Source organism: Doryrhamphus excisus, chromosome 21 (assembly GCF_030265055.1).
Source record: "Doryrhamphus excisus isolate RoL2022-K1 chromosome 21, RoL_Dexc_1.0, whole genome shotgun sequence".
In the NCBI taxonomy this organism is placed as follows: Eukaryota; Metazoa; Chordata; class Actinopteri; order Syngnathiformes; family Syngnathidae; genus Doryrhamphus; species Doryrhamphus excisus.
Window position 1 is genome coordinate 12,842,784 of NC_080486.1, and position 25,351 is coordinate 12,868,134.

Below are 25,351 nucleotides of genomic sequence, written 5' to 3' on the forward strand. Positions count from 1 at the left end.
ACATAGTCAGACTTTTATTGTGGTGAAGGTAGTGGACTTCCTCCGAGGTTGTTATTGGCTGAGGATTGACAGAAATTGACACAGGAAGTGTTTGATTAAAAAACAAAGGTTTTCTGGTTTATTATAGCGACAGGCGAGGAGGTGACGGCGTTTAGAAGTAGTTGACCACTCGGCGGATGGACTGGATGTTGGGGTTCTGGGCCTGCCACTCGTTGTGGCTGCAGTACTGGCCGCGCTCCACCACGTACATGCGCCCTCGGAAGTTGGGCTCCTCGTACATCACCCAGCTGCACACAAGACAAAGCCGCATGTCTACGTGTCCACACGTCTTGGAGTGTGTGTGTGTGTGTGTGTGTGTGTGTGTGTGTACTCACGCGCCGTCTCCGTACACCCTGACAGAATTGATGCAGTTCTTGGACAGGCCGCGGCTCTGCAGGAAGGGACAGTCGTCGCAGATGTCCACGCACTGGCCGGCGAAGTTGCATCCCTCAAAGAGCTCGATGCGGTAGTGTTCTCCGTGCTGAAGGAACACACACAGCCACCTCAGAAGCTGCTATCTTTGGTGTCACATGACCACAGATGGCGAGCGTTACCATGCGGACTGGTTTGCAGGACCCCATGTGGTCATTGTGGGAGTTCCACCTCTGGAATTCCGGATACTCGCCGTGCTCCAGGATGTACTGCTGGCCCTTGAAGTCGGGATGGTCAAAGCAGATCCAGGCGCCGCTCTCCACGCGGATGGAGTTCACTCTTGACGGGAAGGCGTGACACGTCAGCACGCGACAACGCGCTTGTCAACACGCGTACCGACTCACCTGTTCATGAAGCCACGGTCCTGGAAGTTGTCACAGTCACCTCTGACCTCCAGCTTCCTGCCAGTGAAGCACTTCCCCTCAAAGAAGGTGATCTACAGCCCAAAGTTATCGTTTCACTCTCCAGTGAGTCTGATTGATTGGTTGATTGAACGCGTGGGTGGGACTCACCTTTCCGGAATACTGCGACATGTTGTCCACTGGATGTTGTCCAAGCACGAGCGCACGCACAGTGTAACCGAGAAAAAGTTGGACATCCCAATTTATACGGGAGGGGGGACGCAAGGGGGGACTAAAGCACAAAAGGGAGCTTGTGCCGACTCGACGCTTTCTGCCATCCTGATGTGTCCGCACATTCTGCTTGTGTCCATGGTGGCGCGTGCGAGTGAATGGAAAGTGCACATGTAAGGCCTCCGGTGGAGTGACGTCATCACCACATGGGCGGAGCCTTACGTTGAATACAAGTGAATTTGACGTGACGCAGTGCTTCCTGAAGATCTGCTAAAAGGGGCGGTGCAAGGAACTAATCTTGGCACAGGAAGTCAATTAGAATCCCGATGTGGACCAAAAATGGCGTCTGTTTAGCGTTAAAATATAACATAAAATAGAATTGTTTTTTTTAGATTTGAGATGAAAACCTAATGGAATTAATATACTCAAAAAATTGTGAAATTCTGTTCTATATGAGCTTGAGCATGTTGAGTGACGTCACCAATAATGGCCATCGGGTTGGCACGAGAGGCTTACTATTTTTATATTTATTAATATAATGGACGTAGTTTTTTACGATAACGATGCATGTTTATTAAGCAAAAATTGACACCCAAGAGAAACCTGACAGGGTTAAGTTAATTAAATCACAAATCAGTGACGTTTACGTACATTTTATACGGCGATAGAAATGGCGTCTTTGCCATTACTACTACTATATCTTATCAACAAACAGAAATTGTTTGTAAACGCTGTTGATTAAAAATATGTTTGAATATTAAAAGGCTAATAAGTTCCGTCTGCCACCCGAGGTGACCCGGAAGTGCTGCTGTCTACTGGAAAGATTTTCCAACGGGTCAACCTTCTTCCGTCCTCCTGCTCTCCTGTCGTTTTCATGGCATTAATGTCGCTACGAGGTTTCACGCAAACCAGTCGGTAAGTTTTTTTTGTATGCGTCAACTTTTTGGCCGCTGCAACTGTTAGTCAATGCCGCTACATACAGAATGTTGCTAATGCTAAGGACGTTCTAACTTTTAAGCTTGTGTTTGTCGGTTGCGTTGCAGAGACTGTCAGGAAATCGGAACGATCCCATTTGGTACCAAAGGAAAAAAAAAACACGTTTATTTTTTTGTTAACATATAAAATAATTTCACACCGACGGAAACAAACATGCACAAGTTCAAGACTACAAATATGGCCGATCCCCAATAGTGTTTACATAAGCACCGTTTGGACCTTCGCCCCGTGAGTGACTTGCATTTGTTGTTGTCATCAGGTGGTTCCGTTTCTCCAGCGTTCCTGCTTTCAAGTTCCACCAAACATCCGTGATGGGTGAGTGGCAGGTTGGAGCTCCTCCCACATTAGCATTAATGCTAATATGGATGTTTTGCCTTCAGGTGCGACTGTGGAGCAGTTTGAGGAGGCCAAGAACAAACTGTCCACATTGAAGAAGGATCCCGGAAATGCGCTCAAACTGAAGATCTACGCTCTCTTCAAGCAGGTGGTGACAACATGACAATATCATGACTATATCATATGTCAATATCATAGGACTATATCATAGGACTATATCGGTATCCACATCAGTGCTTCCCAAACAGTGGGGCGGGGCCGTGAGGGGCAAGGACACCTGCCGACGCGTATGAATTTGTGTTCTCAGCATGCAATTTGACTCCTGATAAGCTGGTATGTCTTCTTGTTTGGGTCATGTGACAGGCCACACATGGACCATGTGACACCCCCAAACCTGGAATGCTGGACTTTGTCAACAAAGCCAAGTGGGACTCGTGGAAATCTCTGGGCTCCATATCACAGGTCAACTGTGCTTTTATTTTATAACTTCCTGTCTGTCAAAGATGCACAAAAGCCAAAAGATAAAAATAAATATTTGACAGGAAATGACAGCAAGTGTTGGCGATATTCTTGACAGGACGAGGCCCGGAAACAGTACTGCAACCTGATTGGCTCATTGGTGGAAGCGGAGGGTGGAAGCTCCGCCCAGGGAGTGTCGGCCCAGCCGGCTGCGAGCGACCACGTCTACAACACCCTGCTGGTCAGCACGGAAGATGACATCACCACCATCAAGCTCAACAGACCTGCTAAGAAGAACGCCATCACCACGGAGGTGAGCGACCATTTCATGTCCTGGTTACAAATAATCATGGCCCTCATCATGAGTGGTGTGTTCTAGATGTACGAGGAGATCATTGATGCTCTGCAGCAAGCGGCTAGAGATACCTGTGTCCTCACCGTCTTCACTGGTAACACACACACAGCTAATTGTCCCGCCACACGTGATAGTGATAGCCACACGTGTGTTTGTCCACACACACACACACACACACACACACACACACACACAGGTGCCGGGGACTTCTACTGCAGTGGAAACGACCTTAGCAACTTCACTAAGATCCCTGAAGGAGGTGTGGAAGAGATGGCCAAAGCAGGCGGAGAGCTGCTCAGGTGACCGCCCACTCAACGATGGGTTTGATCACATGACTTGTGAGGAACGATCTTTGCCCTGTGTCGCCCCGGACAGGAGGTACGTGAAAGCCTACATAGACTTCCCCAAGCCTCTGGTTGCCGTGGTGAATGGTCCAGCTGTGGGAATCTCCGTCACTATTTTGGGAATGTTTGACCTGGTGTACGCCACGGAGAGTGTACGCACACGCAGTACTTCATATTGACTGTTATTGAGGTTGCACTGCAGTAATATTGTATTTCTATGTAGGCCACCTTCCACACTCCTTTCAGCCAGCTTGGTCAGAGTCCAGAAGGCTGCTCATCTTACACCTTCCCTCGCCTTATGGGACCTGGTAAGGTACGTGCACGTGCAGCACACTCGCATGTATAAACACACAGGTGGTTGAAATGTGTGTGTGTGTGTGTGTGTGTGTGTGTAGGCAAGTGAGATGTTGCTGTTCAACAAGAAGCTAACGGCGGTCCAGGCGTGTCAGCTGGGTCTGGTCACCGAGGTGTTCCCTGACAGCAGCTTCCAGTCGGAGGTCTGGAGCCGACTCAGGAGCTACGCCAAGCTGCCTCCAAATGTACAGTAGACACACACACACACCAACATCAGGTGTTCGGTTAGTGGGACATCCTCTAAAAAGACAAAACAAAACATATGATTTGTGTCCACCCCCCAGTCTCTGGCGCTGTCCAAACAGCTGATCCGCTCAATGGAGAAAGAGCAGCTCCACGCCGTGAACGACGCCGAGGTGGAGCGTCTGGTCGAACGCTGGACATCGGATGAGTGCTTCAACGCTGTCATGAGTTTCTTCCAGGCTAAGGCCAAGCTGTGACCACATGACTGAACTTAATGGCGGCCATTGTGATTGACTGACATAGTCATGACTGATTTCCACTAACATGAAGGATCAAGTGCCTGTCCTCACACGAAGCTCTTTTTGTGTAATAAATGTATTTTAGATGAAAAAACCACTTGTTGGTTTTGTTTAATTAAAATGCACCAATCAGTTGTTAAGCTTGCTAGCAGCAGTCTTCAAGATGCTGCCGTCTCCTAGCAACGAGCCATCCGAGCCAAGCAAAAGGTGCCTGTCTCTTTAACAGGTGACTCCTCCTCCTCCTCGCACATGTGCTATCAAGATGGCGGCCGTGCAGGACCGTAAGGAAGTTTACCTGGGCTTTGACTTCAGCACTCAACAGGTACATTTAATTGTTTTCCTAACTTGTTAAACGCTTTGGTTGTATTAAAGTTGTCCACACTTGCAGACTAGAGTTTACGAAATACCAGAATTGTGACAACGCCTGTTAACGTATCACGTGCTATATTCGACAAATGAATACGTTAATGATTAGAACACAAGCGACATTGTCAGCACATTAAAAGTTGAAGTTAGGCTTTGGTTTTTACCATCGTGGTAACACGATCACACTTAAACTGCTGAATGCTGTGTCATGGTTCACTGACCTGGTGGACTTGTTTGTGCAGCTCAAAGTGGTCGCCATCAATGAAGACTTGGACGTGATCCATCAGAACCATGTCCACTTTGACTCCCAACTACCCGACTTCAGGTACCAGCAGCACCCAACCACACCATCACCTCTCAGGTTCCCTGCTTGACAGTAGTTTGTGCAAAGTTAGATTGTTTGGGTAGTGCATTTGGATACTTGTTTACATATAAATGTCTCTTTGGACTCGTTTCTGTAAAGGTTACAGCAAGCTGACGGGATGCAAAGTTTGGTGGTTTTACATGAGATTGTGTAAAACTTAGCTGCAAGTTTACAGTAGTCTACGTGAAGTTTTCAGCAGGTTGACCTCCATTTATGTAGTTTGATGTAGTTTATATCAAGTTGTGTAATTGTTTCCACAAATGTTGACCTCCATCAAGGTAGTTGACAACAAGTAGATGCAGGAGAAGACTAACTTTCATTTTGGTTCAGGACCGAGGGGGGTGTCCACGTTGCAGCTGATGGCCTGAGGATCACATCGCCTGTTCTCATGTGGGTGAAGGTAGGACCACATGAAGATTATCTTGTCGTATGTGATGTTCCAAGTGGGCTCCTGATGTTGATGTGTCTCCAGGCGTTGGACCTCCTCTTGGAGAAGATGCAGAAAGAAGGCTTTGACTTCTCCAGTGTGCAAGCGCTGTCAGGCAGCGGTCAGGTGACCTATCTTCTTCCTAGCTGGCTGTCAAGTGCATTATGGGTGATGTTCCTCTGCCCTCTCAGCAACATGGCAGCGTCTACTGGAGGACGGGAGCTTCTCGGACCCTTGAGCAGCTCGACCCCGCCTTCAGTCTCCACCAGCAGCTCCAGGTGAGTTCACCTGTGTGTTTATGTCAGCACATGTGCAGTCACATGCACAGGTGTGTCATGTGATGTCTTTCAGGACAGTTTCTCTGTAGGTGACTCTCCGGTGTGGATGGACTCCAGCACTGGGCCACAGTGTGAACACCTGCAGGAGGCAGCAGGGGGTGCTGCGAAGCTGGCTGATCTCACAGGCTCCAGGGCTTATGAGGTAGCTCGCACAGGTGCACGCAAACACGTACGGTTAGAAATTACTTTTCATTATTTTTGTGTGCTTCTTTAGCGTTTCACCGGAAATCAGATCGCCAAAATGTGTCAGGAGCGACCACAAGACTTCCAGGACACCGAGGTCGGCTGGTGACCTACAGCCCTTGCACCCACGACCTTGACTTCAGCCTGGTTGATGGCTGTATGTGTTTCAGAGGATCTCATTGGTCAGCAGCTTTGCAGCGTCTCTCTTCCTGGGTGCTTACGCCGCCATTGACTACAGTGATGGTCAGTAGATTAAGAAAATGTGATTTTAATCATGTCAGTGAATGGATTTGTTCTTTAGGGTCTGGCATGAACCTTTTGAACATCAGGACCAAAAAATGGTCTGAGGTCTGCATGGAGGCTACCGCTCCACACCTGGACCGCCTGCTTGGGATGCCGCTTCCCTCTGCGTCAGTGCTGGTGAGGTACACACTCGGCGTACCGAGTCACCCCTTGTGGCCTTTAACCTGCTTCAATCCCCCCGCCCCTTCCTGGCAGGGTCACGTTTCCTCCTACTGGGTGCACAGGTTTGGTTTTTCCAACTCATGCAGAGTGGTGGCCTTCACTGGAGACAACCCAGGTACAGTACATCCTCCTGAGGTTGTCCTGTCAATGTTGATGATGATTATGTCGTGGCAGCATCTTTGGCGGGAATGCGACTCCAGCAAGGCGACATTGCTGTAAGTGTACCTTGTGTAACACAACTGCTTGTCCTGTCACATGACATGGTGTGTGTGTGTGTGTGTGTGTGTGTGTAGGTGAGCCTGGGAACTAGCGACACAGTGTTTGTGTGGCTGCAGCATCCTCGCCCCGCCCTCGAGGGTCACGTGTTGATCAACCCTGTCGACTGGAGACATTTCATGGCCTTGTTATGGTAGGTGCTTTTATTTTATCCTCTCCTGGCAATGTGACGTGTGTGTGTGTGTGTGTGTTTTCAGCTTCAAGAACGGATCATTGACCAGAGAACGCGTGAGGAACCGCTGTGCTGAAGGATCATGGGAAGTCTTCTCAGCTGCCCTGAGAGAGACTCCTCTCGGAAACGATGGCTACATTGGTGAGCTATGCCTTCTTCCCTCCTTCCGTTTTCCTCTGACTTCCTGTTGGCTTCTTCCAGGCTTTTATTTTGATGTCCTGGAGATTCTGCCCCGTGCTGTTGGAATTCATATCTTTGATGCGGATGACAACAAGGTGGGGCACCTCTGTGCAGACACAGACACACACAGATGCAGCTGAGTACTTGTGTGTCCTCCAGGTGTCGTCATTGAGTGCTCAGGCGGAGGTGCGAGCGCTGGTGGAGGGTCAGTTCCTGTCACGGAGGCTCCATGCAGAGCTCCTTGGTTACTCCATCAGTAAGTAAAAAGCACAATCACACACAAACACTACATCTCGCTTTCAATCTCATCTTCTTTAAGTTCCAGGAAGTCGAGTTTTGGCAACGGGAGGAGCATCGTGTAACAAAGACATCTTGCAGGTGAAACATAACACGCTTCTAACATGTACGTATTTGTCTATAGTGGATTTGTGTGTGCCAGGTGTTGTCAGACGTGTTCAACGCTCCAGTGTACACCATTGATGTGTCCAACTCGGCCTGTCTTGGCTCCGCCTACAGAGCAATGCACGGTATGCTAATGCTAACCATGGCGAGCTTGCTAACATACTGCAATGACATACCTGCAAACAGTGACGTGTGGTCAGGGGAGACGGGGGAAACAAACGTCATAACATTATGAAAACTCATTTTCTATTGAGCTGTTTATATATGATTTTACAGTAAGGGCAGACCCTCCCCAGCCATGAACCTCACCACATGTCACTGCCTGCTGGGCTTATTAAATGCTAACCATCATCTCTGCATGACGATCGATGAACTCTCTCTGATTGGGTGATGTTCTTTCAGGCGTCGTTGACCAATCAGGACTTTCCTTCTTCGATGTGCTGAAGAAAGCTCCGGAAGCACGACTTGTTGCCACACCACAGCCCACTGCACAACAGGTATACGTGCGCGCGCGCACACACACACACACACACACACACAGGAAAAGTAGGAACTAGGAAAAGATGCAGTGTTAAAGATGGGAAACAAAGTGCTGATTGGCTTTTAGTTGCTGTTTTGAGGTCACATGGCCACTCACTTCAGTTCCTGCATGTGACCTTTTCTCTCCGTCTGAATCCATTACAGGTGTACAATGACATGCTGCGGCGCTACGCCCAATTGGAGAAGAGAGTCCTGCAGGAGCCTCACCCCTCAGATGTGGCTGCCAATCTAATTGGATGATAGGAGTCGAGAGAAAGGTGAGAACAGTACTCAGACAGTCAAAATGCTTCAGTCAGAATAATGAATTCAGTAAAGAAACTAGCTACCAGTATGAGATGGGTACACTATTTACAATAATTGTTTTTCAGTATCCATGGCATATGCTCTTAGAAAAGACAACCAAGAGTTTAGCGATTATACAACAGCAGGGGGCGCCAAAGCACTGCATTACCAACCTGTTTGTCAATACCCTCAAACTGCCATCATTCGAATGTATTTAAAAACTACTCCTTGTCATCTAATTACACATTACACACCTGTGGGTATAACTATACAATCTCAGGAGGCTTGTCCACACAAACATTTACATTCTCACTTAAATTGCCTTTTTATAGCCACCTCTGCCTACTACAATCACATGACAAAGACATTCTTAAATAATGAATACAATGAGCACCATCAAACATATTGTTGTAAACAAGAGACTAAATGTTTAATTTAGTGGGGTTGTTGAAATCACTGTCTTCTTCCTGTTGGACTTTCCAGCACGTCATGACAACCACATTATTCAGCCATCAATAATGCATCTTCTCACTGTGGAGTACAGATGTCAACAATAAACTGCCCTTGTTTTTTTTCTTTCTTTGCAGCTTTTCTCACTCTTCGTGCTTTATGGAAAACACCAGAGAGTTGACCTGCCCTCGGAGGAATGCATTAGACAACAATGGCCTGGAAAACATTGCCCAGGAAGGCCTCATTCACAACCGCCACACCTTCAGTCCCCTGCGCCCCCAAACAAGCGCCCTCTTGCCACATTTCCATCCAATTTCCACTGCAGAACGTGTTCATTTTCAGCCTAATGGCATGTCATTTTGCCCCAGCCTTTGGTCAAGAATTAATCCTGGAATCAAAACAGATTTTCCAGGCAGCAATCTTCCATCAAGTATTGATTTTTTTTTTCTTTTTACACTGGCCGAGCCTGTACTCCCTAATTTAAGCTGACAGGCAGCAGCACAATGGAGCACCTTGGCATCTCTCTCCCTCTTCCCCTCAGATGTACACAACATGGAACACTGTGAGAGAACACACCCATCTCCCTGCTTTAGCCTCAATTATCTCTTAGGACCGACCTGGCCAGGTGCGGCCATCATCAGCTATCATTACTGGCCTGTTGACATGCTACGGCTGTGTTTGAGTGATTTTCTCCCTGCAGCCGTTTTACACAAGAAGGCGCAATAACCCCCCCACTAATAAGATAGCAAAGATGTGTCCAAGCGTGTCATTCCTCTATGTGCCCTCACATATGCAATCATCATGCATGGAGAGGATGATGGAGGCCAGCTTGTTTTCCTCTCACTCTTAAAGCTACCCTCACGCACTTTACCACTAGACCTTTTCACTTAATTATTCATCTTGGCTCAAGAGCAGTTCAATATTTACATGATGTGGCATATACATTACAGTGTATCATCACAACACGGAACAGAATTTTTCCACTTAAGAATTCACGAAAATAGTTTTGTCTGTTCCAGGGTCAAACTTTTGCCACAATAATGCATTTAAATACATTAAGTCATGTTTCTCTGTGACCTTTTAGCATTTTACCAGCATTAATTGTCATGTAAGTGCAAAGAGGAATGATGCAAGTTACTGTTGTTGATCAAACAAATAAAACCTAACCTTTTGAACAACATATTCTACAATTCTTCTCAGACTTGTCACTCATACACCTCTCACTCATACACCTCTGGTAATGAAACAACTGCCTATAAACCTTTTATGGGAAATACTCATACTCACTTTGCATCCTTTGTCCAAAGTGCAGCCTGCACTGCAGCCACCCACATCCTTTCAGGGATTCTGTATAACTCACCCACGCCTCCTGTGGTGAGAAGTGGTATTATAAGACAGGATGCCGCTACATTGGACAGCAGTGGTGTTAATACAGTAACATTTATGGACAAGACACCTTGCCAAAGTGCTTTGCAAGACAGCTAAATGGACTGTATGTTTATATATATTTAAAGGTATAGCCATGCAATCAAGTGTTCAAGTCAAGACAACAGCACCATTAACTCATGTATCTGCAAACACCTCAGTTGCTGAGATGATGATAATAATAATGATGATGATGATGAAAAAACTGTGGAAATAAAGAAAAGGCAAAAAAGGGAATCATATGCATGACTTACCTGGATGGCACGTAAGGACCGGTAATTGCACCCCGTGAGGCATCAAGGTGTGCAGAGCTGCCTGAACGCATCGCAGCATCCCGGCCGATGTGTCAACCTTGGGGAGGAAGTGAAAACACAAACACACAGTTCATTTTGTGACAATACAGGCCGCAATCTAAAAAGCATCAGCATCACATGTGTGACCATATTGAAACATGTCATTATCTCAAACAACACCTCCCCCCATTCACCACAATTTAACATGTTTACTTCAACAAGTCAACACTTTAGCGTGAAGTGCTTTGATAAAAAAAGGAAAAAGAATATGGACAAGGATTCCTGTTCTCACGAGTCTTAATTTTATCAGAAAAAAGTTGCATAAATTGCAAAAAATTGTTAGGCAATGTCACAATAAAGTGTGACGACTTCAGTGGGAGGTGGGAAACGAAATAGAATATAAAAAAGGTCCCAATTTAAGCCAAATCATACATTCTTTCAGTTGACCATTAATTAATATTGAATAATGAAAGAATTGATCATTGCTATCAATTAAGAAGTACATCATTCGAGCTGCTAAAACACCTATGACTCCGAAATTGCATATTTGCTGTTTGCTGTGGAGTTTTAACAAGGTCACAAGATGCTTATGGTTTGAATGTTATAAGCTCAGTGGACGGTCCTCTTCAAAGATACATTTGAAATTGGACACTTGAAAGAGATTACAGGACATATGGCATTTAAGTCAAATGTAATTTTGTTCAAGTGTTTAATGTACGAACTTACAAGCGCACATATTTTCGTGAGTGTTATTTCTTTTTAAACTAATTTGTACTGTATTCAAGTTTGCGGGCATTACTCGATGTTGCGTCGACGTCGAAATACGAAAAACTTCCGTATTTCCTAAACGTAACTTTTACACATGTTTGAACATACACTGAGCGTTCGAACGGGACGTTTTAATAAACCAAAGGGCTTTAAATTATTTTAGTTTAACGACCCACCTGTCCGTGGAGATCGGCAGCCATCTTTCTTTTGTTGGTTTCCCGCTTAGTTGCCGCGGTGTAGTGTGGGTAACCGGAAGTCGTCCAAACACGTACAAATGGGGCCCAATAAACAGCAGTGAATTATCATTAACTCATCTGTTATTAACTCATCGGTCATTGCAGGTTTTCTAAACTGCAGCACATTTATTCAAGATGGAACAACTTCACATCAGGGAAATGTTTTCTAAATTGCAATGGTGAGATGTTTACTGTTCTAATCAAAAGTTACCTTGATGTTAAAATGCACATCGTATTATTGTGATTATTTAATAATATGCTATTTTGGTACTATTACCGACTTTTTATTGCACATTGTGTGGAGATGTGTTTCACAAATAAAAAAATAATTAGAAATATAATTTTGTTGATAAGAAATGCACAGATATGTGGGGCAGGTGGCGATCTACTACTGATTCCAGGACCTGTAATGGGACAAATGCATCCTCCAGTCCTGTGTTGCCTCTCCAGGTGCTTCCTCATGGCGCTGGCAGCTGCCTTCCAGTGTCCACATGAATGCCAAAGGTAAGATTTGCCTCCTCTTTATTGAGATTGTCTCACACTCATCCATCCTCAGGAGAATTCTAATGCACTGATACCAAGACGGGATTTTCCCCCCCTCTTTACAATCTACTTAGCAATGATTTATTGATTGAGGCTTCCACCCTCAGAGAGAATTACCGATCCTTTTTGGGAAATCAGATTTTCACACCTTTTGCAGGCATGCGTGTAGCATTGAGGTCCCCGGAGACGTGCTTTGAGTGGCAGTGCTGTGTGACTCTCTATAGCAGGGGTGGGCAAATATTTGGACTCGAGGGCCGCATTGAGTTAACAAAATTGTCTGGGGGGCCAGAACATATACGTATTTAACACACACACACACTATTTTATGCTTATCATTTTCCTTGAATTATTTGTCTAATTTTATCTGTAAAAGTGTTATCCTATATCAGTTGTATGTTCTCATGTCCCTTTTTTAGGAGCACTTTAAACATCACACCACATCAAACTATGTCATTTAATTTTACAGTTTTGTTGTTTATTTTTTTACTAAATCAGACATCCGACTTGCTAGTCATGTTGCCAGTTTGTATGTTAAAAGTTGAAGTTACTTAGAAAGCAACTGGCGGGCCGGATTCAAACGCTTGGTGGGCCGCATGTGGCCCCCGGGCCGTAGTTTGCCCACCCCTGCTCTATAGTGTCACTCCAGTACTGCCGGGTGTGTGCCCAGTCTGTGCCATCCCCTTTTACACTATGTATGACTCCATTAGTGCAGGGTCCAAACCTGTTTTGGGTCTAGTTTGCTCACATTCATAAACACCTCACAGGTGTAAGTATTTCTTCGGAAAAAATGATAAAAATAACCCACTGCCTCGTCGGAGCAGTCAGATTAGGGTGCTGAAAGCTTTGATGCTCCCGAATGTCGGCGCCGTCGATCGATCTGGCGGGAAAAAAAACCCCACCACATACACACCTGACCAATCAGAAGCTGCTACCTGTTCCGGTCCTGCTGGGGTAGCGTGCTTTACAGGCTTCAAAGAGCTTCTTTTAATACACTGCTTTGATAGTGCTCAGCCTGCACTGACCCGCCAATCATACACCGGAAGGCACTTTAGCTTTAGCCGGGTAGCTGTATGGTAGCTGTTGATCGTTTTAATGACTATGACAAGGAAAAGTACTTTACACTGCGGTGAGACTTTGAATACTAGAAATCCGTCAAATAAAACCAGGCTTATTCGCCATGATTATGTCAAACTATTGTCATGTTTCTTGCTCATTTGTTTGCTCTTTCCGTGCAGGGCACAAGGAAAGGCAACCACTTGGAAAGCAAAAGTAAAGCAGCCATGAAACGTGACACCAACTCCTAATTTGGGGAAAAAAGATCGTCATCAATCAAAGCATCAGAGGCCATGTGGTTGCATGGTGATGCGGACAGAAGGTAAGCCAACACTGCCATTCTGTGGCCGACTGTGGCGGAGACACACGCATCAATAATATCAATGAATCAGTTAATCAATGTTAATACCCAACACACTATACATAAGTATTTAACGATGAAAAAATTACCGTACAGTCGCACACGTGAGGTAATATTGAAAAAAGTATTTCTCAATTTATAATATAAATATAAACACTATTAGCATGATCTGATGGCATCAACCCCAAGATGTGCAGCCATTTGCAGGGTGGCTCAAGGCTGGAGCGTTCATTTAATAGTTAATAAGGACTCAAGAGTCATTAATGCAATTACTAGGGATAATTCTATAAGTACTCCTTTTAGAACAGATTTTTACAGCAGGATCACGTCGCTAATGGCATTACAGTGCTCTGAACGAACATCCTATTTAGCGTCACCGGTGAATGAATGCAGAACTAAGATGATGAGAGATGTGTGGACCCCCACCACCCACAGCACCAACAGCACCCCATCCCGCAGCCTCGGAGGCCAGAGGAAGATTACAGACCTGATCTCATTCCCGGCACTTGTTTGGAGTCTGTCAGGAAGAGAAATGCCGGCATTAGGGAGGTAGCGCCACGCTCCAGATATGATGAAATAAGGAGGAAAGGGGAAAGGAAAAAAAGATGGAGGGATGGACAGAGAGGACCCCCGCTCTTCTCCAAAGTGTCACTAGCTTGTTTATTCTATTTTTCATCATAGCTGCCGGGGCAAAGATTCCCATTTTCTTTTATATTTCCACCCCCTCTCCAATACACGCGCACACACGCGCGCACACACACCTTCCAACAACAAAAAAGAAGCACTGCTCTCATTTTTATAGGTGTTGCAAACTCTCGTGCCCCTGTGAAAATTACATTGTGAAATTTCAGGCCTGCCCCCACACCGCGCCCACCTTCCCCCGCACTGCTGCCTGCTGTCCCTCTGAGCCTTCAAGCACTCAACAGACTGTGAAGAATAAATAATAAAAAAGCTATTGATTATTTTGATGACTGCAAGATTCAATTAGGTATTAATTTTGCCCTCCAGTGGGCCTATAAACGAGGGGGTGGGAGGGGGGGTAGGGGAAGGGCAGATGAATGTAGGGAAAAAGAGGCGTGTTGATGTCCCACATTTTATTTTTAAGTGCACTCCAAAAATGTGATAAAAACAACCCATGATGACTAGTTATTGTTACCAGACATGCAAGTATTGACCAGGTGCGACAGCTTAAATCCTCTCTATTGATTATCATTTTCATAGATTATCATGTGTCACATCAAAGGCGGGCCTGGTCCTGTGACGGGCACATTAAAGAGGCCCGCATCGACCACCCGAGTACACGTGGCTTGGTGTTGATGCATGGAGGGCAACGTCAGACCGGCCTTTTTCCCCCATTTCTGCGGTCACCTGCCCTTTGCGTAGACATATTTAGGTTAGTCCTAAATAAGGAAAGAGGGCCGCGGCCCCGCTGCCTGAGGTGGGGTGAACACTGTCTGAGGAGCTCTCCAGTGGGGAGACACAAGGGGGAAGAGACAGATAAAGTGAGGGTGAGCTGCCTGTGTGTGTGTGTGTGTGTGTGTAAAGAAAGAGGGAGGGGAGGGGGCGACACCCCTGCCGCTCGTCTCTCGGAAGCAACCTCAGCGTGAGACCTGTGCTGGCCATTCAGACCTACTCCAGGGTTCAGGAGGCTGGTTCCGGGTTGCGTCCTGAGCAGGTTTCTATTTCTGCTGCGGAGGCATGCTTTACCCCTGCAGTCTGACTGACTTCTACTTTTGGACACTCTGAAATATTTGGTTTTTTCTGTGTCTTCAGTGGAGCTTTAATTCGGTAAGTTGGCACTTTGACTTGAAGACAAAACTTTATTGGCAGGCACGTGTGATGGACAAGTGTACATTGAATGTTCTTATCATTTGCAGAACGACATTTCTTGTTTGAATCTGACATAAGGAATCGGATTTGTTGTCATTTTGTATCCAAGTAGATGAATTTGATGTTTCAGTGCGTTGTTACTGAAGATGAGGCGGGTTCCTGGTTGTAATGAGAACCTCTGAGATGGATCCTTGGTGGCTTTGGGGCTGTGGGGTGTAGCAGCATCAGTTTGGGCAGCACCGGCTTCCTTGGATGAAAGGCTCCAGAGAGGGAGGGAGCAGGAGAGAGGGAGTGGGAGTGGATAGTAAGGGGTGGGGTGGGGGGGTGCAGGATAGCGAGCTAGTGAGTGAGAGGTAGTCAAGGAGAGTGCCGAAGCATATTCTAACCACGGCTGCATTTTTGTTTTTCTCCCCCACCTCCTCCGTCCTCCGTCTACGCCTCCCACCTGGACCACCTCACAGCTCCCTCCAGCATCCGATGATAACGGGGCAGCTGAGCAAGCCGCTGCTCTCCTTCATGCGCGGCGACATGAGCGCGGTAGAACTCCGGGCAGACGACAAAGTGGCCAGCCCAGACGGCGAGCTCAACGACGAGCCCCTGCTCCTTCCGTCCGAGGGCCCCGACAGAGAGGGCACCCCCAGCAAGCTGTACGGTGAGTGGGGCTCGGTGTCCTTCTCGCATCCTGGTTCTCCATCTCTGGTGCCCGATGCTAATGACGGATGAACGTGTCGGCAGTGAAGGGCTGCAAACTTTATTTGCTGTGAACAAGTTGAGAAGGAATCTTCAGGTGTTGGCGTACATTTGACTTTTTAATAAGCCATACAATTCACTTCAATTTGCAGACCTGATGTTGTTTTTTCTGTAAATCTTTTGAGGGGTTTGACTTGTGGCTAAAAAGCAAATATCTCTTCTCCTTGCAGTTGGATCAATTTAACTTTCCCATAAGAGACATTTTGTTTTCACAGCGCTCCCAGTTCCGGCTTATATTCCCTAGTTTTTCTCATTTACAGCTTGCATAAATGATCTCTTAGGTAGTCGTAAAATTAATACAGGATTCACAAAAGGAAAACATTATGAGGTCAAGATTTTTGCCAAAATTATTCCTCATGTGTGACATTTTTTTTTTATGATGAGTCAGTGTTGTAGATGATGATTTGTATTTTGCATAAATTGTGGTTGGATGCTTTATTTCAAGACTGGGCCTTGCTTTGAGGCATCATTGCAAATACTACAAAGATATTATTCTGGAACATATTTACAGTTCAAAATAACAATCTAACATATTGGAAACATTTTGACATGTTTTCAAAATATATATCAGGCATCAAAGTTGACTTCCACGAGGCTTGTTGTTTTCTGTGTGCGTTCAAGAAGGCCACTGCTGAAAGAAGAATGTTTTAAGTGAGTCAGTGAGTGTTGTTCCATCCTCTTGTCTTGTTTTCCAAACAAATTCGATGAATCCGAATGTTTCGCCTCCTTTGACTCCTTCACTCTTTATGTGCATACTTTTAATGTGAAAAGTCAAGACACAAAGTGTGACTTTGTCCTCATTGGAGATGCTTGCTGGTCGGAGGCGCTCTAGTGTGACGTGTGTGGTTGTGGCTCCTGGACTGTCTACCCACTCCTGACCTGTGAGGCAGAAAGAAGGGAATGATGAACACGCGTGTACTGTATGTTGTTGTACTGGAGGTAAAGTTACCGTTAAGGATGTGAAAAATGTGCAGTTCAGTTGTTTAAAAGGTGAATTCTCCTTCAAGATGCTTTCTGTGGCTGAGGTGAATGTTGCATTTAAAAATATAAGCACAAAGATGCACTAATGCTAAAGTGAACTTGGCAGAGTTTTAGCACTATGACTTCTGGTTCTGTATCTATGATGCAGAAAGTAGCACCGTGGTTTCTTTTAAAGGGATCTTTCATGTGCAAAATGATCTATTGTCCACCAATTGTGTGCTCAGACTGATACTGCTGTGAATTGTGTGGTGTCAACTTAGGATAAAGTTCATCCTAAATTTGCCGTCCTGCGCGGGAGATAGCTTTGTCCTGATTGAGGTTTTTGCAGTATAGCAAGTGGAGGTCGGCGGAGACAATGACAGTAGAGGTCGTGTTTGTCCAAAATAAATGCTCTATCTTGGAGACCTGCCGCACGCTTCCTAAACATCAGAAAGTGCGGTCCTCCTCTTAAAAGCGCGCCTCTGCAAATGGTCTTCCACTTGAGCTAACAGAGCCCGCGAAGCACCACAAACATCGCTCTGCCTTGTATTTATTCCGTGCAGAAGTGCTGGACGTTAGGTGGGAAAGCTGTTGTTAGTCGGGCCAGAAACATATTTATTTATTTTTTTTTTACCAGCAGAGGACATGATGGTGTTGGATGTGTGCAGCCTCTGTCTTCACTTCTCAAGCAAATCTCCCTCTTTCAGACGTCAACAGACAAGATAATAAGACACTCAGAGCACAATTCCGCATTATATTCAGCCAGCAACGGCTCATCTCTTGTCAGTTTGCATTTACTCTGCCGAGGATGTGACGCTTCTATCATCATGCTGTCAAAGGGAGCCAGCCAGGAAAGACAGCACCACTCATTTCACACACTTACTGTCTACACCAAATGGGCCGCACTTATACGGATTCCACACAATTGGCCAAACACTTTCTCAAAGGTCGTCCAGAGATCTCCCCGGCCCAAAAGACCACCGGCGGCTTTTTATTGGAATGATTAGGTACGGGAGGTCGTTTGGATCAAAACGCACGTGGACGTTAGTGGTAATATTGGACTCCCTATTCATTTCCAGTCACGTTGTGGTTGGAGTGAATAGAGCTTCAGCTTCTAGTTTGAACATTTTCGACTTTGCACTTCTCCAATTTCCTAACAAGCGGGTCATGCTGCAACATACTCACGGGGCTTTATTGCCATTGTACTACAGTACGATCAAAGTACTGCCCCACAAACATGGAGGACAAATCACATTTGCTACAAGAATACAACATTTTAAATATATTCATCCTTTTTGAGTAACTAACAACACATGTTGTAATGAAAACACAACATTTAAAAGCAGTTATGTTTCCATACTGACCTTGTTACTTTTATGAAAATAATGAACAACTTTCAGGTTCACCCAAAAAAGATGTCCATTCCGCACAAATGACTTATGCCACAAACATGGCTGACATGCCACTCTGAAAATGACACAGAAACGATGCAGTTGCCTCAATTTCATCAATTAAATTCACCAAAATTAACTGCAATTGTCGAGTCAGAAAGTATTATGTAATTTTACCGCTCATTTCACATTCCACAAACATGGCCGACACCTCACATAGGTAAAAATGCTCCGCTGTGTCATCATTTGTGTGAATGAAATTTATACATATGATAAACTACATTTTTTTTTATAGCGAACAATATCAGTTTTCCACTAATATCACATACCACAAACATGGCCGACATGCCTCACTGAAAACTTCACATTAGTTTATACAAAAGATACATTTCTGGCAGTTTGAGTTCAGGAGTTGGACTTACTCTTTTTTTTTTTAATTATAAATGAATAACTACATCCTTCATGTTGCTAAAAACATGTCAGTTCCCACAAATGACGTCACACATTTATTTCACACTCCCTAAAGATGGCCGACATGAAAACCCATTTTCCAAAGCAGTGATGTCATTTTATTTTCATTTGGTTTGGCATTAGCTGCACATTTTAAGTAGCTTTAAAAAAGACTTAAAAAATACAGCATGCTAACCTTTGTATAAAATCCCATTAAAAGGGACTAATTTGAGACAAACCGCCTGACCTTCTTGCAGAATTCTCCTTTGTAAATTACAGCACACTTATCGACACACACACAGCTGGAGGCAGGAGTGGTTATTATTTTTGTGTAATCAGCTTAGCGGTCGGGATGCATGGCGGGATCGGCGGCTTGGCCATGCAAAGAGCCTCATAATGTTGTGAGGCGAGGTTAAGTAATAAGTGCTGAATGGGCGACGCAGAGTAAATAAGAGTGGATAAAAGAGGGGCGGACGGGGAGGGGGGCGAGTCACTCCCCGGGGGAAGGATCTCATTATGTGGATTTCAGGCATGTGTGCAAATGTGAGAACAAGCTTAAAGCGTGCCTGTAAAGCAGGTGTAGTATGTAGCGCTAATGCTATGCAAGCACGGAGGACGCGGACGCGGGACAAGACGGGCTTGTTGTTTGTAGGCAAAGGTTGTTTCATGCGGAGATGACTTTGAGCAAAACTTGGGCGCAGATTGTTTTTGCTTCGTCAGTGAAGTATTCCAGGAAATAAATTGAATTTCCATTTTAATTGTTTTTTATTTTTTGAAGTTTCGGGCGCGGCGTCCGCCCCCTCATCCAATACCAGCAAGCCTTTAATGTGGCGCTCACAAAGTAATGGAAGCAGCAAAGGGTCACATTTTTTGGGGAGGGAGAGGCGGGGGCGAGTAGAGAAATGACATGTCTTGTCTTTGACTCGTGTGGCGTGAACCAGAGATGCATCCCAGAGGCCCGTGTCCTTCACAAGCCTTTATTATTTATAACGCTCGCTCTTTGAGCAATGACCAGTACTAATGCATAACCTTCTGTCCTACCGGCTGATTCGCTTCCTTTGAAACCAAAGATTGAGGCAGGAGAAGTGGGCGGATGGCGGGGGGAGGGAGGGGGGTGTTGGTATAGGGAGGTGGAGATCCAGGCTATCGGGAAGTTATTATGTTTTTCCCCTTTTATATCTGAGGATGTGGAATAACACTGTGATGCTTCTTTCCCCCAGAATAGAGTTATGGGCTTCAAAGCAATACTATTTCCTGACACCCCCCCTTTTCTTACACCCATTCAACTATTAGTCTCCTCTGCTGGAATAATGTGCCAGGAAGAAGGGGACGGACTATTTCTTTAACTGCACCCCCTCCTCAGCCAATGGTTTCTGCAAATGTGAACAATAATGAGACGATGTTGCTGGTTTAGACTCGATGAAGTTGAGATGCGGCTGAGCGGGCATCACCTGGTGGTTATGGTGACGCGCCGCGGTGATCCATCGTCATTCCGGCCTTATGACAGAAGGACGGAGGAGGCAGGAAGGAGGGAGGGAGGGAGGGAGAGAGGAGGCTGGCGGAGGAGGGCGGCCTTTGAGGGACAAGGGCTTGAAAGTGGGACATAGGCAGTATTAGGGCTGGATAGCCTGGGGGGGCCAGGCTGATGTGTCAGCCATGACATGTGGGTGTCTAGCCCACCACACACACACACACACACACACACACACACACACACACACACACGCTTGACGATGGACTATCCCTCACACCCCGCTGGCTACTTCTAAATGTCCTGCTGGATGGACAAAGAAGCCCAAAATGTGCTGTTTTATGACCATGACACAATAAAGCTCATTCCCAACACGGAATATTAGCCATTTCTTCTATTCCTTTTTCATGGAAAAGTCTTCCTATGATTCTGATCCGCCCATATATCGCTTACTAGGTGTGTGTCGACACAGCTGTAAAACGACTTTAAATTAAAATAGTCGCAAAGTTTGAGCTTAAAAAATTCCGTAATTAGGGTGGGTGTCGTTGAAGGTGATGGCGGGTCAGTAGCCAAACCTGTTGGGGACGACGTCTTGAGGCTGCAGGCTGATGCTCATTTAAAGATACCGATGCTGATCAGTGCATAAGAAGTATGAAATGACGAATGAATGAAATGTGATTCCACTGCAAAGTCTTACGTTTGGGTCAAAGATGGTATTATGTCCATTTTAACAGATTGAACTATCGCCGTAAAAGCTTTTGGGGCTTAGTTGTTGGGTTTAGCGGGGCTATATGTCCAAGTGAGAGGTGGCTGTCTTACAGCTTGTGTGGGCTGCAGGCATCAGAATCCTATTTACAGCAAATGGCATTTAAGTAATTCAGGAGGAGGAGCAATAGCCAGGCAGGCATCTCCTAAAAGGCTTACAGCTCTCTCATCTCCCCGACGGCCATAAACGGATAAAGAATCATTTGGACTCTTATTTTCCTCATTCAACCCTGAGCTAATCAGCTTGACATTGCTTTGGCAATGAGGAGGACGCTCCCGAACTGATGCGTGTCCCATCAGCACCCGCTATCCTCTCATCTCTTCCCCTCCATCGCTTCCCCACCTCGCTGCATCCTCTCGCCATCACCAGCTCCTCTTCTTGACCTTTGAGATGGGCTCCGGTCCCTCTTGTTCCTGTTCCCGCTCGCATCTCCACTCCAGCGTTGGAGGCGGGGGACAGGTAAGAGGTGGCTTCGTGGAGCGCTCTCAGGGCCGAGAGCCTTTCACTTGAAGACTTGTGGCCACCAGTGAGAGCGTAAGCGTTGAGAGGATGGGGTTCTTTCCCGCCATGAGCATCCTTTACATGCAGATATTGGCGCCGCTCATCACCTGCGGGCGGCTTTCCTCTCGCAAGCTCAAGTGTTTTATTTTCTCTTGTTTACATTTAGAACCGGCGCGGCACAGACGCCTATTACTCCTTTGTCTCTCCTTTGCCTGTCCTTGCCCTTGTCCTCGTCCTTGTCCTGCCTTTGTCCTCTACCGGTACATTTTCACCTAGTAAAAAAACAAAAACACTGTAATATGCATGCCACACCAGTAGGTGGCGAGGCCAATTGGGAGAGAAACTCGACATGTCGTCTTCCTGGAGCATAGCTCAACTTAAAAAAAAAAAAAAGTTATGCTGTTGGTCCGCCACCATTTTGTTTTGTGCCATGTTTTTTGCTTGTAAAGGTTTTTCCCATTAAGGCGGTAAACATGCACAAAAAGCATTCGTCAAACATTTGCTTTTCAAGGCTCCAAAACTCACAGTTGTAAGCAAACTAAGCTAATAAATTTATTTCAGACATCTGACATCTGTTCGCTACTTTATCTTTGCCACAGAGGAGCAACAGCAAACCATGATGTGGGTTTATGATGTGGGTGACACGTGGCATCCACCCATGCTGCCTTCCACGCGATGGACGTAACGGGCACCCAGGGGTAGGCTATACAGTCAATGATAGCTAACATTCGTAGCTAAACTTTGTCAAATTGCTACCATTAGCTGACGGCAAACACAATTAATGTGCATGCGTGTTTTATGTCTTTACGTACTTAAAGCTTGCTTCCTCGGTAACAATGTAACATTGACACTCCAGTCCAGCATGCCTGAAAAGGAGAAGGAAGAAGCAGATCTTATTTAATATTCAGGATAAATGATATCAAACATGTGGTACATATAGTGCTATAGTGCTTTCTCAATCTGTTCCATCATTTGACTCCACATTGATATGCTAAACGTTTTTAGAATTTTTATGAATTTGACTCTCTGAGGTTGCATTCTTCTTGGAATTATTGAGGAGGACTAAAAAATAGTTTTTATGTGTTTTTAGTCCCACTGAAGTGAAACATCCTCCCACTGCTTAATCTTCCATGTCCTTTCTAAACGCCATTAATTCCACCTTTTTGCCAGTATAATTAAGGACTCGCACGATGAGTAAGGATTTAATGTCGGAGGCCCGTGGAAGGCGCCCTGGCCTCTTCCCCCTCTTGCCCTGCCGAGCCTCTTAATTAAGGTAATGACATCTCTGCCGGCTGCACCAGCGCTGGCTATAATGTGGCTAATAGCGTTACAGGCCGCCACTCAGAAGCTTTCTGTCCCCCCCCGACCCCCACCCCACAGAAACACGATTGACTTTCTCCCAGCAGCTTCTCCAGCTCCTCCGGCCTCGAAACACAGTATTCCTCCCCTCGGAGGTCCGGTGGGAGCCATCTTGCTAAGAGCACCTGGCGTTATTGGCAGCAGATTATGCCGTGTCTTATTGTTGAGGGCTTTGGTGGGAGCTAAATCACGGGCGAATTTGGCTCAGCGGCATGCTACAAGGAGCTAAGTAAATAGTTATTTGGCCCACGCTGCGTGCCGGCCGAATAACTCTGCTTTTGGTGTTATATGTTGACCTTATTCCTGTCTGATGTAGGTGGAATTCTATGTCTCCCCATGTGTGTCGCCGCCCGCCGACGCCGCGTCAACTTTTCAACAGTATGGACAAAATCAATGGGCAAACAATCTGGGGCATTTGGCTGCAGTATTGATGGAATGTTTATCCTTTATGCATCACTGTGCCACACAATCAAACAGCACGGCACACATTTCATCACATTAATAGATCGTGTTGCCAGGAGCTTGTTTTTGTCTTTACTTATCCATCTGTCATGCAAACTGGGGGGGGCGGGGGGACGGGGGCGGCGGGATCAGCATTGACTTTCACTTATGTGGTCTTGTTTCCACCAAGCACTGTGATTATACGCTTCACTTCTTCATGGTACACATTGTCTTCTGTTTCTGTTGTCAACGGCCCAAAATGTCAGACCTGGATCGTGTCTCTTGGATTTTGGAGGACGGAGATAAACACCCACTCGTCCATCAGTCGGTCGAGACAACGTGCTTGCTTCCAAAGTTTGAAACGGTGTTGCTAGTTTATGGACAATGTCGACAACTCCTTTTTCTGATGAGGCTACAACGTCACACGGTTTCCATTGTTGTCGCTTTAAGAGTGGAGTGGAGAAAACGCAAGTCTATTGGAGATTTTTATTGTTTTATACAAATAATGCAACCTGTTTTTGTCATTTTGTCTTTTGGAAGACTCTGCCCAGTCCAAAAAAACCTGTTTACGCTAAATACAGGTTTTAGCATGATTAGAGCCCTGTAGACATGAAATAACACCCCTATATTTTCAAGTTTTTTGTTTGTGCTTTAAAACTGACTGCAATGCATATTTCCGTTGGTTTACATTGGGATGGTACAGTTGTGATTGTTTGCGCTGTAGCTTCCCAATAGTCCTCGCCACGCAAATTTTGTGTATTTTGGCAGTTTCCATGTCGTCACGCGTGAAAAATCATTTGGCAGGAATTGCGCTTCCGCGGGGGGAAATGATTGACAAGTTCTTAACAGCACAACACATGCGCTCAGCCGGGCACTTTGAAAAGGGCCATTATAAAAATGGGGCTCGGGCGCTTGGTTGTGAATAGCCTGAATCGTTACCAGGCCTCTCCGGTACATTTGACAACTTACATAATGCATTTGCACTAAAATAGCATAAGTGTTACGGCTTCTTTTATGGGCAGAAATTGATTCATAAATGCACTGACGCGAAAGCTAACCTGAACACAAAGCTTTCAATAACAGCCATTTTATTCCAGCTGTCAATGTAGCAAGCGGCTGCATTAGACAAGGTGGCATGCTGATTGCTTTATGAAATCCAGGCTAATTGTTTTGTGTCGGAGTCCTCGGGGCACCGTGCATTAAGACCAGTGTCACACGCACACACCGCCGTGGAAAGCTCCTCTCCAGTGGCCACTTTGCGGATCAATGACTCAGAATTTATGTCGCTCGCTGTCTCTGCAGGTAAACCCCGTGCCTTTTGTTGTTTTCTTTTTGTCACGCATTTCATTACGGCGTTACATTTAAATACATTTCCTCTGAAAGCGTCTTCGTGTTCGTGTCGCCCAGAGAAGCGGATGGGGTGCATTGGGAGTGACAGTGTCATTTAGGGCAACTTGTACTGCTTCAATAGATGCAAGGCAGCACTACATGAAATCCACTTTTTTCTTTCCCTCGCCTTCTTTGTTCCTTCTCGCATAGCAGCATCCCCTGAAGCCTTTCATTTGACTTCCAATGAGATATTTTCTCCTCTTTATCTGCATCTGGAAATCAATTTAAGAAATAATAAATAAATGAAACATCAAATATTTATTTGGGGTTTGGTCATCAAAGAATAATTGATGATAGACTCCCTGGGAATTTAGCCTTTCAGCTGTTTAATTGACTTAGAGAAATTACACCAGCTCTTTGGGGGGGGGAAGGCGCACGTATGTATTTATTTATTATTGATTTCTTCCCCGGCGATAAACATGTTAACGCTACAAATATTTGCAAAGAGGGGGTGATGCTCTAAGTTATTGTGAGAGAAGGAATCTTCATCACATGTGATGTATTATTCATCAGAAGCCTTCGTTATAAATGGAACGTCTTGATTTTGTTG

General features: G+C 45.6%; 4 protein-coding genes and 1 long non-coding RNA gene across 8 annotated transcripts in view; 3 read left to right on the forward strand and 2 right to left on the reverse strand.

Moving 5' to 3' along the window:
* On the reverse strand, positions 1-1,182 carry LOC131109191 (gamma-crystallin N-B). The gene is made up of 5 exons (XM_058060907.1): positions 984-1,182; positions 816-907; positions 594-750; positions 375-520; positions 1-287 (listed from the first exon to the last, which is right to left on the reverse strand). The coding sequence occupies exons 1-5, from the start codon at positions 1,002-1,004 to the stop codon at positions 152-154; spliced, it is 552 nt and encodes a 183-aa protein (XP_057916890.1). The 5' UTR covers positions 1,005-1,182; the 3' UTR covers positions 1-151.
* On the forward strand, positions 128-4,459 carry LOC131109190 (enoyl-CoA delta isomerase 2-like). Its single transcript, XM_058060906.1, has 11 exons — positions 128-1,958; positions 2,299-2,354; positions 2,420-2,523; positions 2,739-2,837; positions 2,953-3,147; positions 3,214-3,283; positions 3,386-3,488; positions 3,565-3,685; positions 3,757-3,846; positions 3,929-4,072; positions 4,172-4,459. The coding sequence occupies exons 1-11, from the start codon at positions 1,918-1,920 to the stop codon at positions 4,325-4,327; spliced, it is 1,179 nt and encodes a 392-aa protein (XP_057916889.1). The 5' UTR covers positions 128-1,917; the 3' UTR covers positions 4,328-4,459.
* LOC131109192 (uncharacterized) lies at positions 2,821-11,545 on the reverse strand. Its single transcript, XR_009120687.1, has 6 exons — positions 11,477-11,545; positions 10,494-10,590; positions 10,102-10,183; positions 8,180-8,310; positions 7,889-8,095; positions 2,821-5,101 (listed from the first exon to the last, which is right to left on the reverse strand). It is a non-coding gene; the product is annotated as an uncharacterized LOC131109192 (long non-coding RNA).
* Positions 4,486-9,984, forward strand: LOC131109186 (xylulose kinase-like). Of its 3 annotated transcripts, XM_058060901.1 has the most exons (20): positions 4,486-4,691; positions 4,978-5,060; positions 5,430-5,499; positions 5,572-5,652; positions 5,718-5,804; positions 5,878-6,006; positions 6,079-6,144; positions 6,218-6,290; positions 6,349-6,467; positions 6,546-6,627; positions 6,687-6,727; positions 6,806-6,921; positions 6,986-7,101; positions 7,162-7,235; positions 7,300-7,396; positions 7,460-7,518; positions 7,580-7,667; positions 7,945-8,039; positions 8,227-8,339; positions 8,952-9,984. In XM_058060901.1, exons 1-19 carry the CDS (start codon positions 4,632-4,634, stop codon positions 8,320-8,322), a joined length of 1,632 nt encoding a protein of 543 aa, XP_057916884.1. In that variant the 5' UTR covers positions 4,486-4,631; the 3' UTR covers positions 8,323-8,339; positions 8,952-9,984. The 3 variants fall into 3 exon arrangements, with proteins under 3 accessions (XP_057916884.1, XP_057916883.1, XP_057916885.1); XM_058060900.1 differs by having other exon boundaries at positions 5,572-5,804; positions 5,883-6,006; XM_058060902.1 differs by lacking the exons at positions 4,486-4,691; positions 4,978-5,060 and having other exon boundaries at positions 5,432-5,499; positions 5,883-6,006.
* Positions 11,546-11,574: 29 nt separating the features above from the next.
* Positions 11,575-25,351, forward strand: part of LOC131108637 (POU domain, class 6, transcription factor 2-like) — a 50,886-nt gene continuing 37,109 nt past the window's right edge. Inside the window, exons 1-4 of one of the 2 annotated variants that reach the window (XM_058059821.1) lie at positions 11,575-11,715; positions 11,891-12,040; positions 13,315-13,454; positions 15,785-15,975. In XM_058059821.1, coding sequence (XP_057915804.1) covers positions 13,426-13,454; positions 15,785-15,975 — 220 coding nt within the window. In that variant the 5' untranslated portion in view covers positions 11,575-11,715; positions 11,891-12,040; positions 13,315-13,425. Of the gene's footprint in view, positions 11,716-11,890; positions 12,041-13,314; positions 13,455-15,135; positions 15,282-15,784; positions 15,976-25,351 lie in introns of those variants that run through there. The other variant, XM_058059822.1, reaches the window with a different exon arrangement.

Coding starts and splice junctions, on each gene's coding strand:
- LOC131109191 (XM_058060907.1), bottom strand. CDS start 1,004: ATGTCGCAGTATTCCGGAAAG. Junction 908..983: donor TGTCGCAGTATTCCGGAAAG/GTGAGTCCCACC, acceptor TTTGGGCTGTAG/ATCACCTTCTTTGAGGGGAA. Junction 521..593: donor CCTGCAAACCAGTCCGCATG/GTAACGCTCGCC, acceptor GTGTTCCTTCAG/CACGGAGAACACTACCGCAT.
- LOC131109190 (XM_058060906.1), top strand. CDS start 1,918: ATGGCATTAATGTCGCTACGAGGTTTCACGCAAACCAGTCG. Junction 3,686..3,756: donor TGGTGTACGCCACGGAGAGT/GTACGCACACGC, acceptor ATTTCTATGTAG/GCCACCTTCCACACTCCTTT. Junction 3,847..3,928: donor GCCTTATGGGACCTGGTAAG/GTACGTGCACGT, acceptor GTGTGTGTGTAG/GCAAGTGAGATGTTGCTGTT.
- LOC131109186 (XM_058060900.1), top strand. CDS start 4,632: ATGGCGGCCGTGCAGGACCGTAAGGAAGTTTACCTGGGCTTTGACTTC. Junction 6,628..6,686: donor CTTCACTGGAGACAACCCAG/GTACAGTACATC, acceptor ATGTCGTGGCAG/CATCTTTGGCGGGAATGCGA. Junction 8,040..8,226: donor CACAGCCCACTGCACAACAG/GTATACGTGCGC, acceptor AATCCATTACAG/GTGTACAATGACATGCTGCG.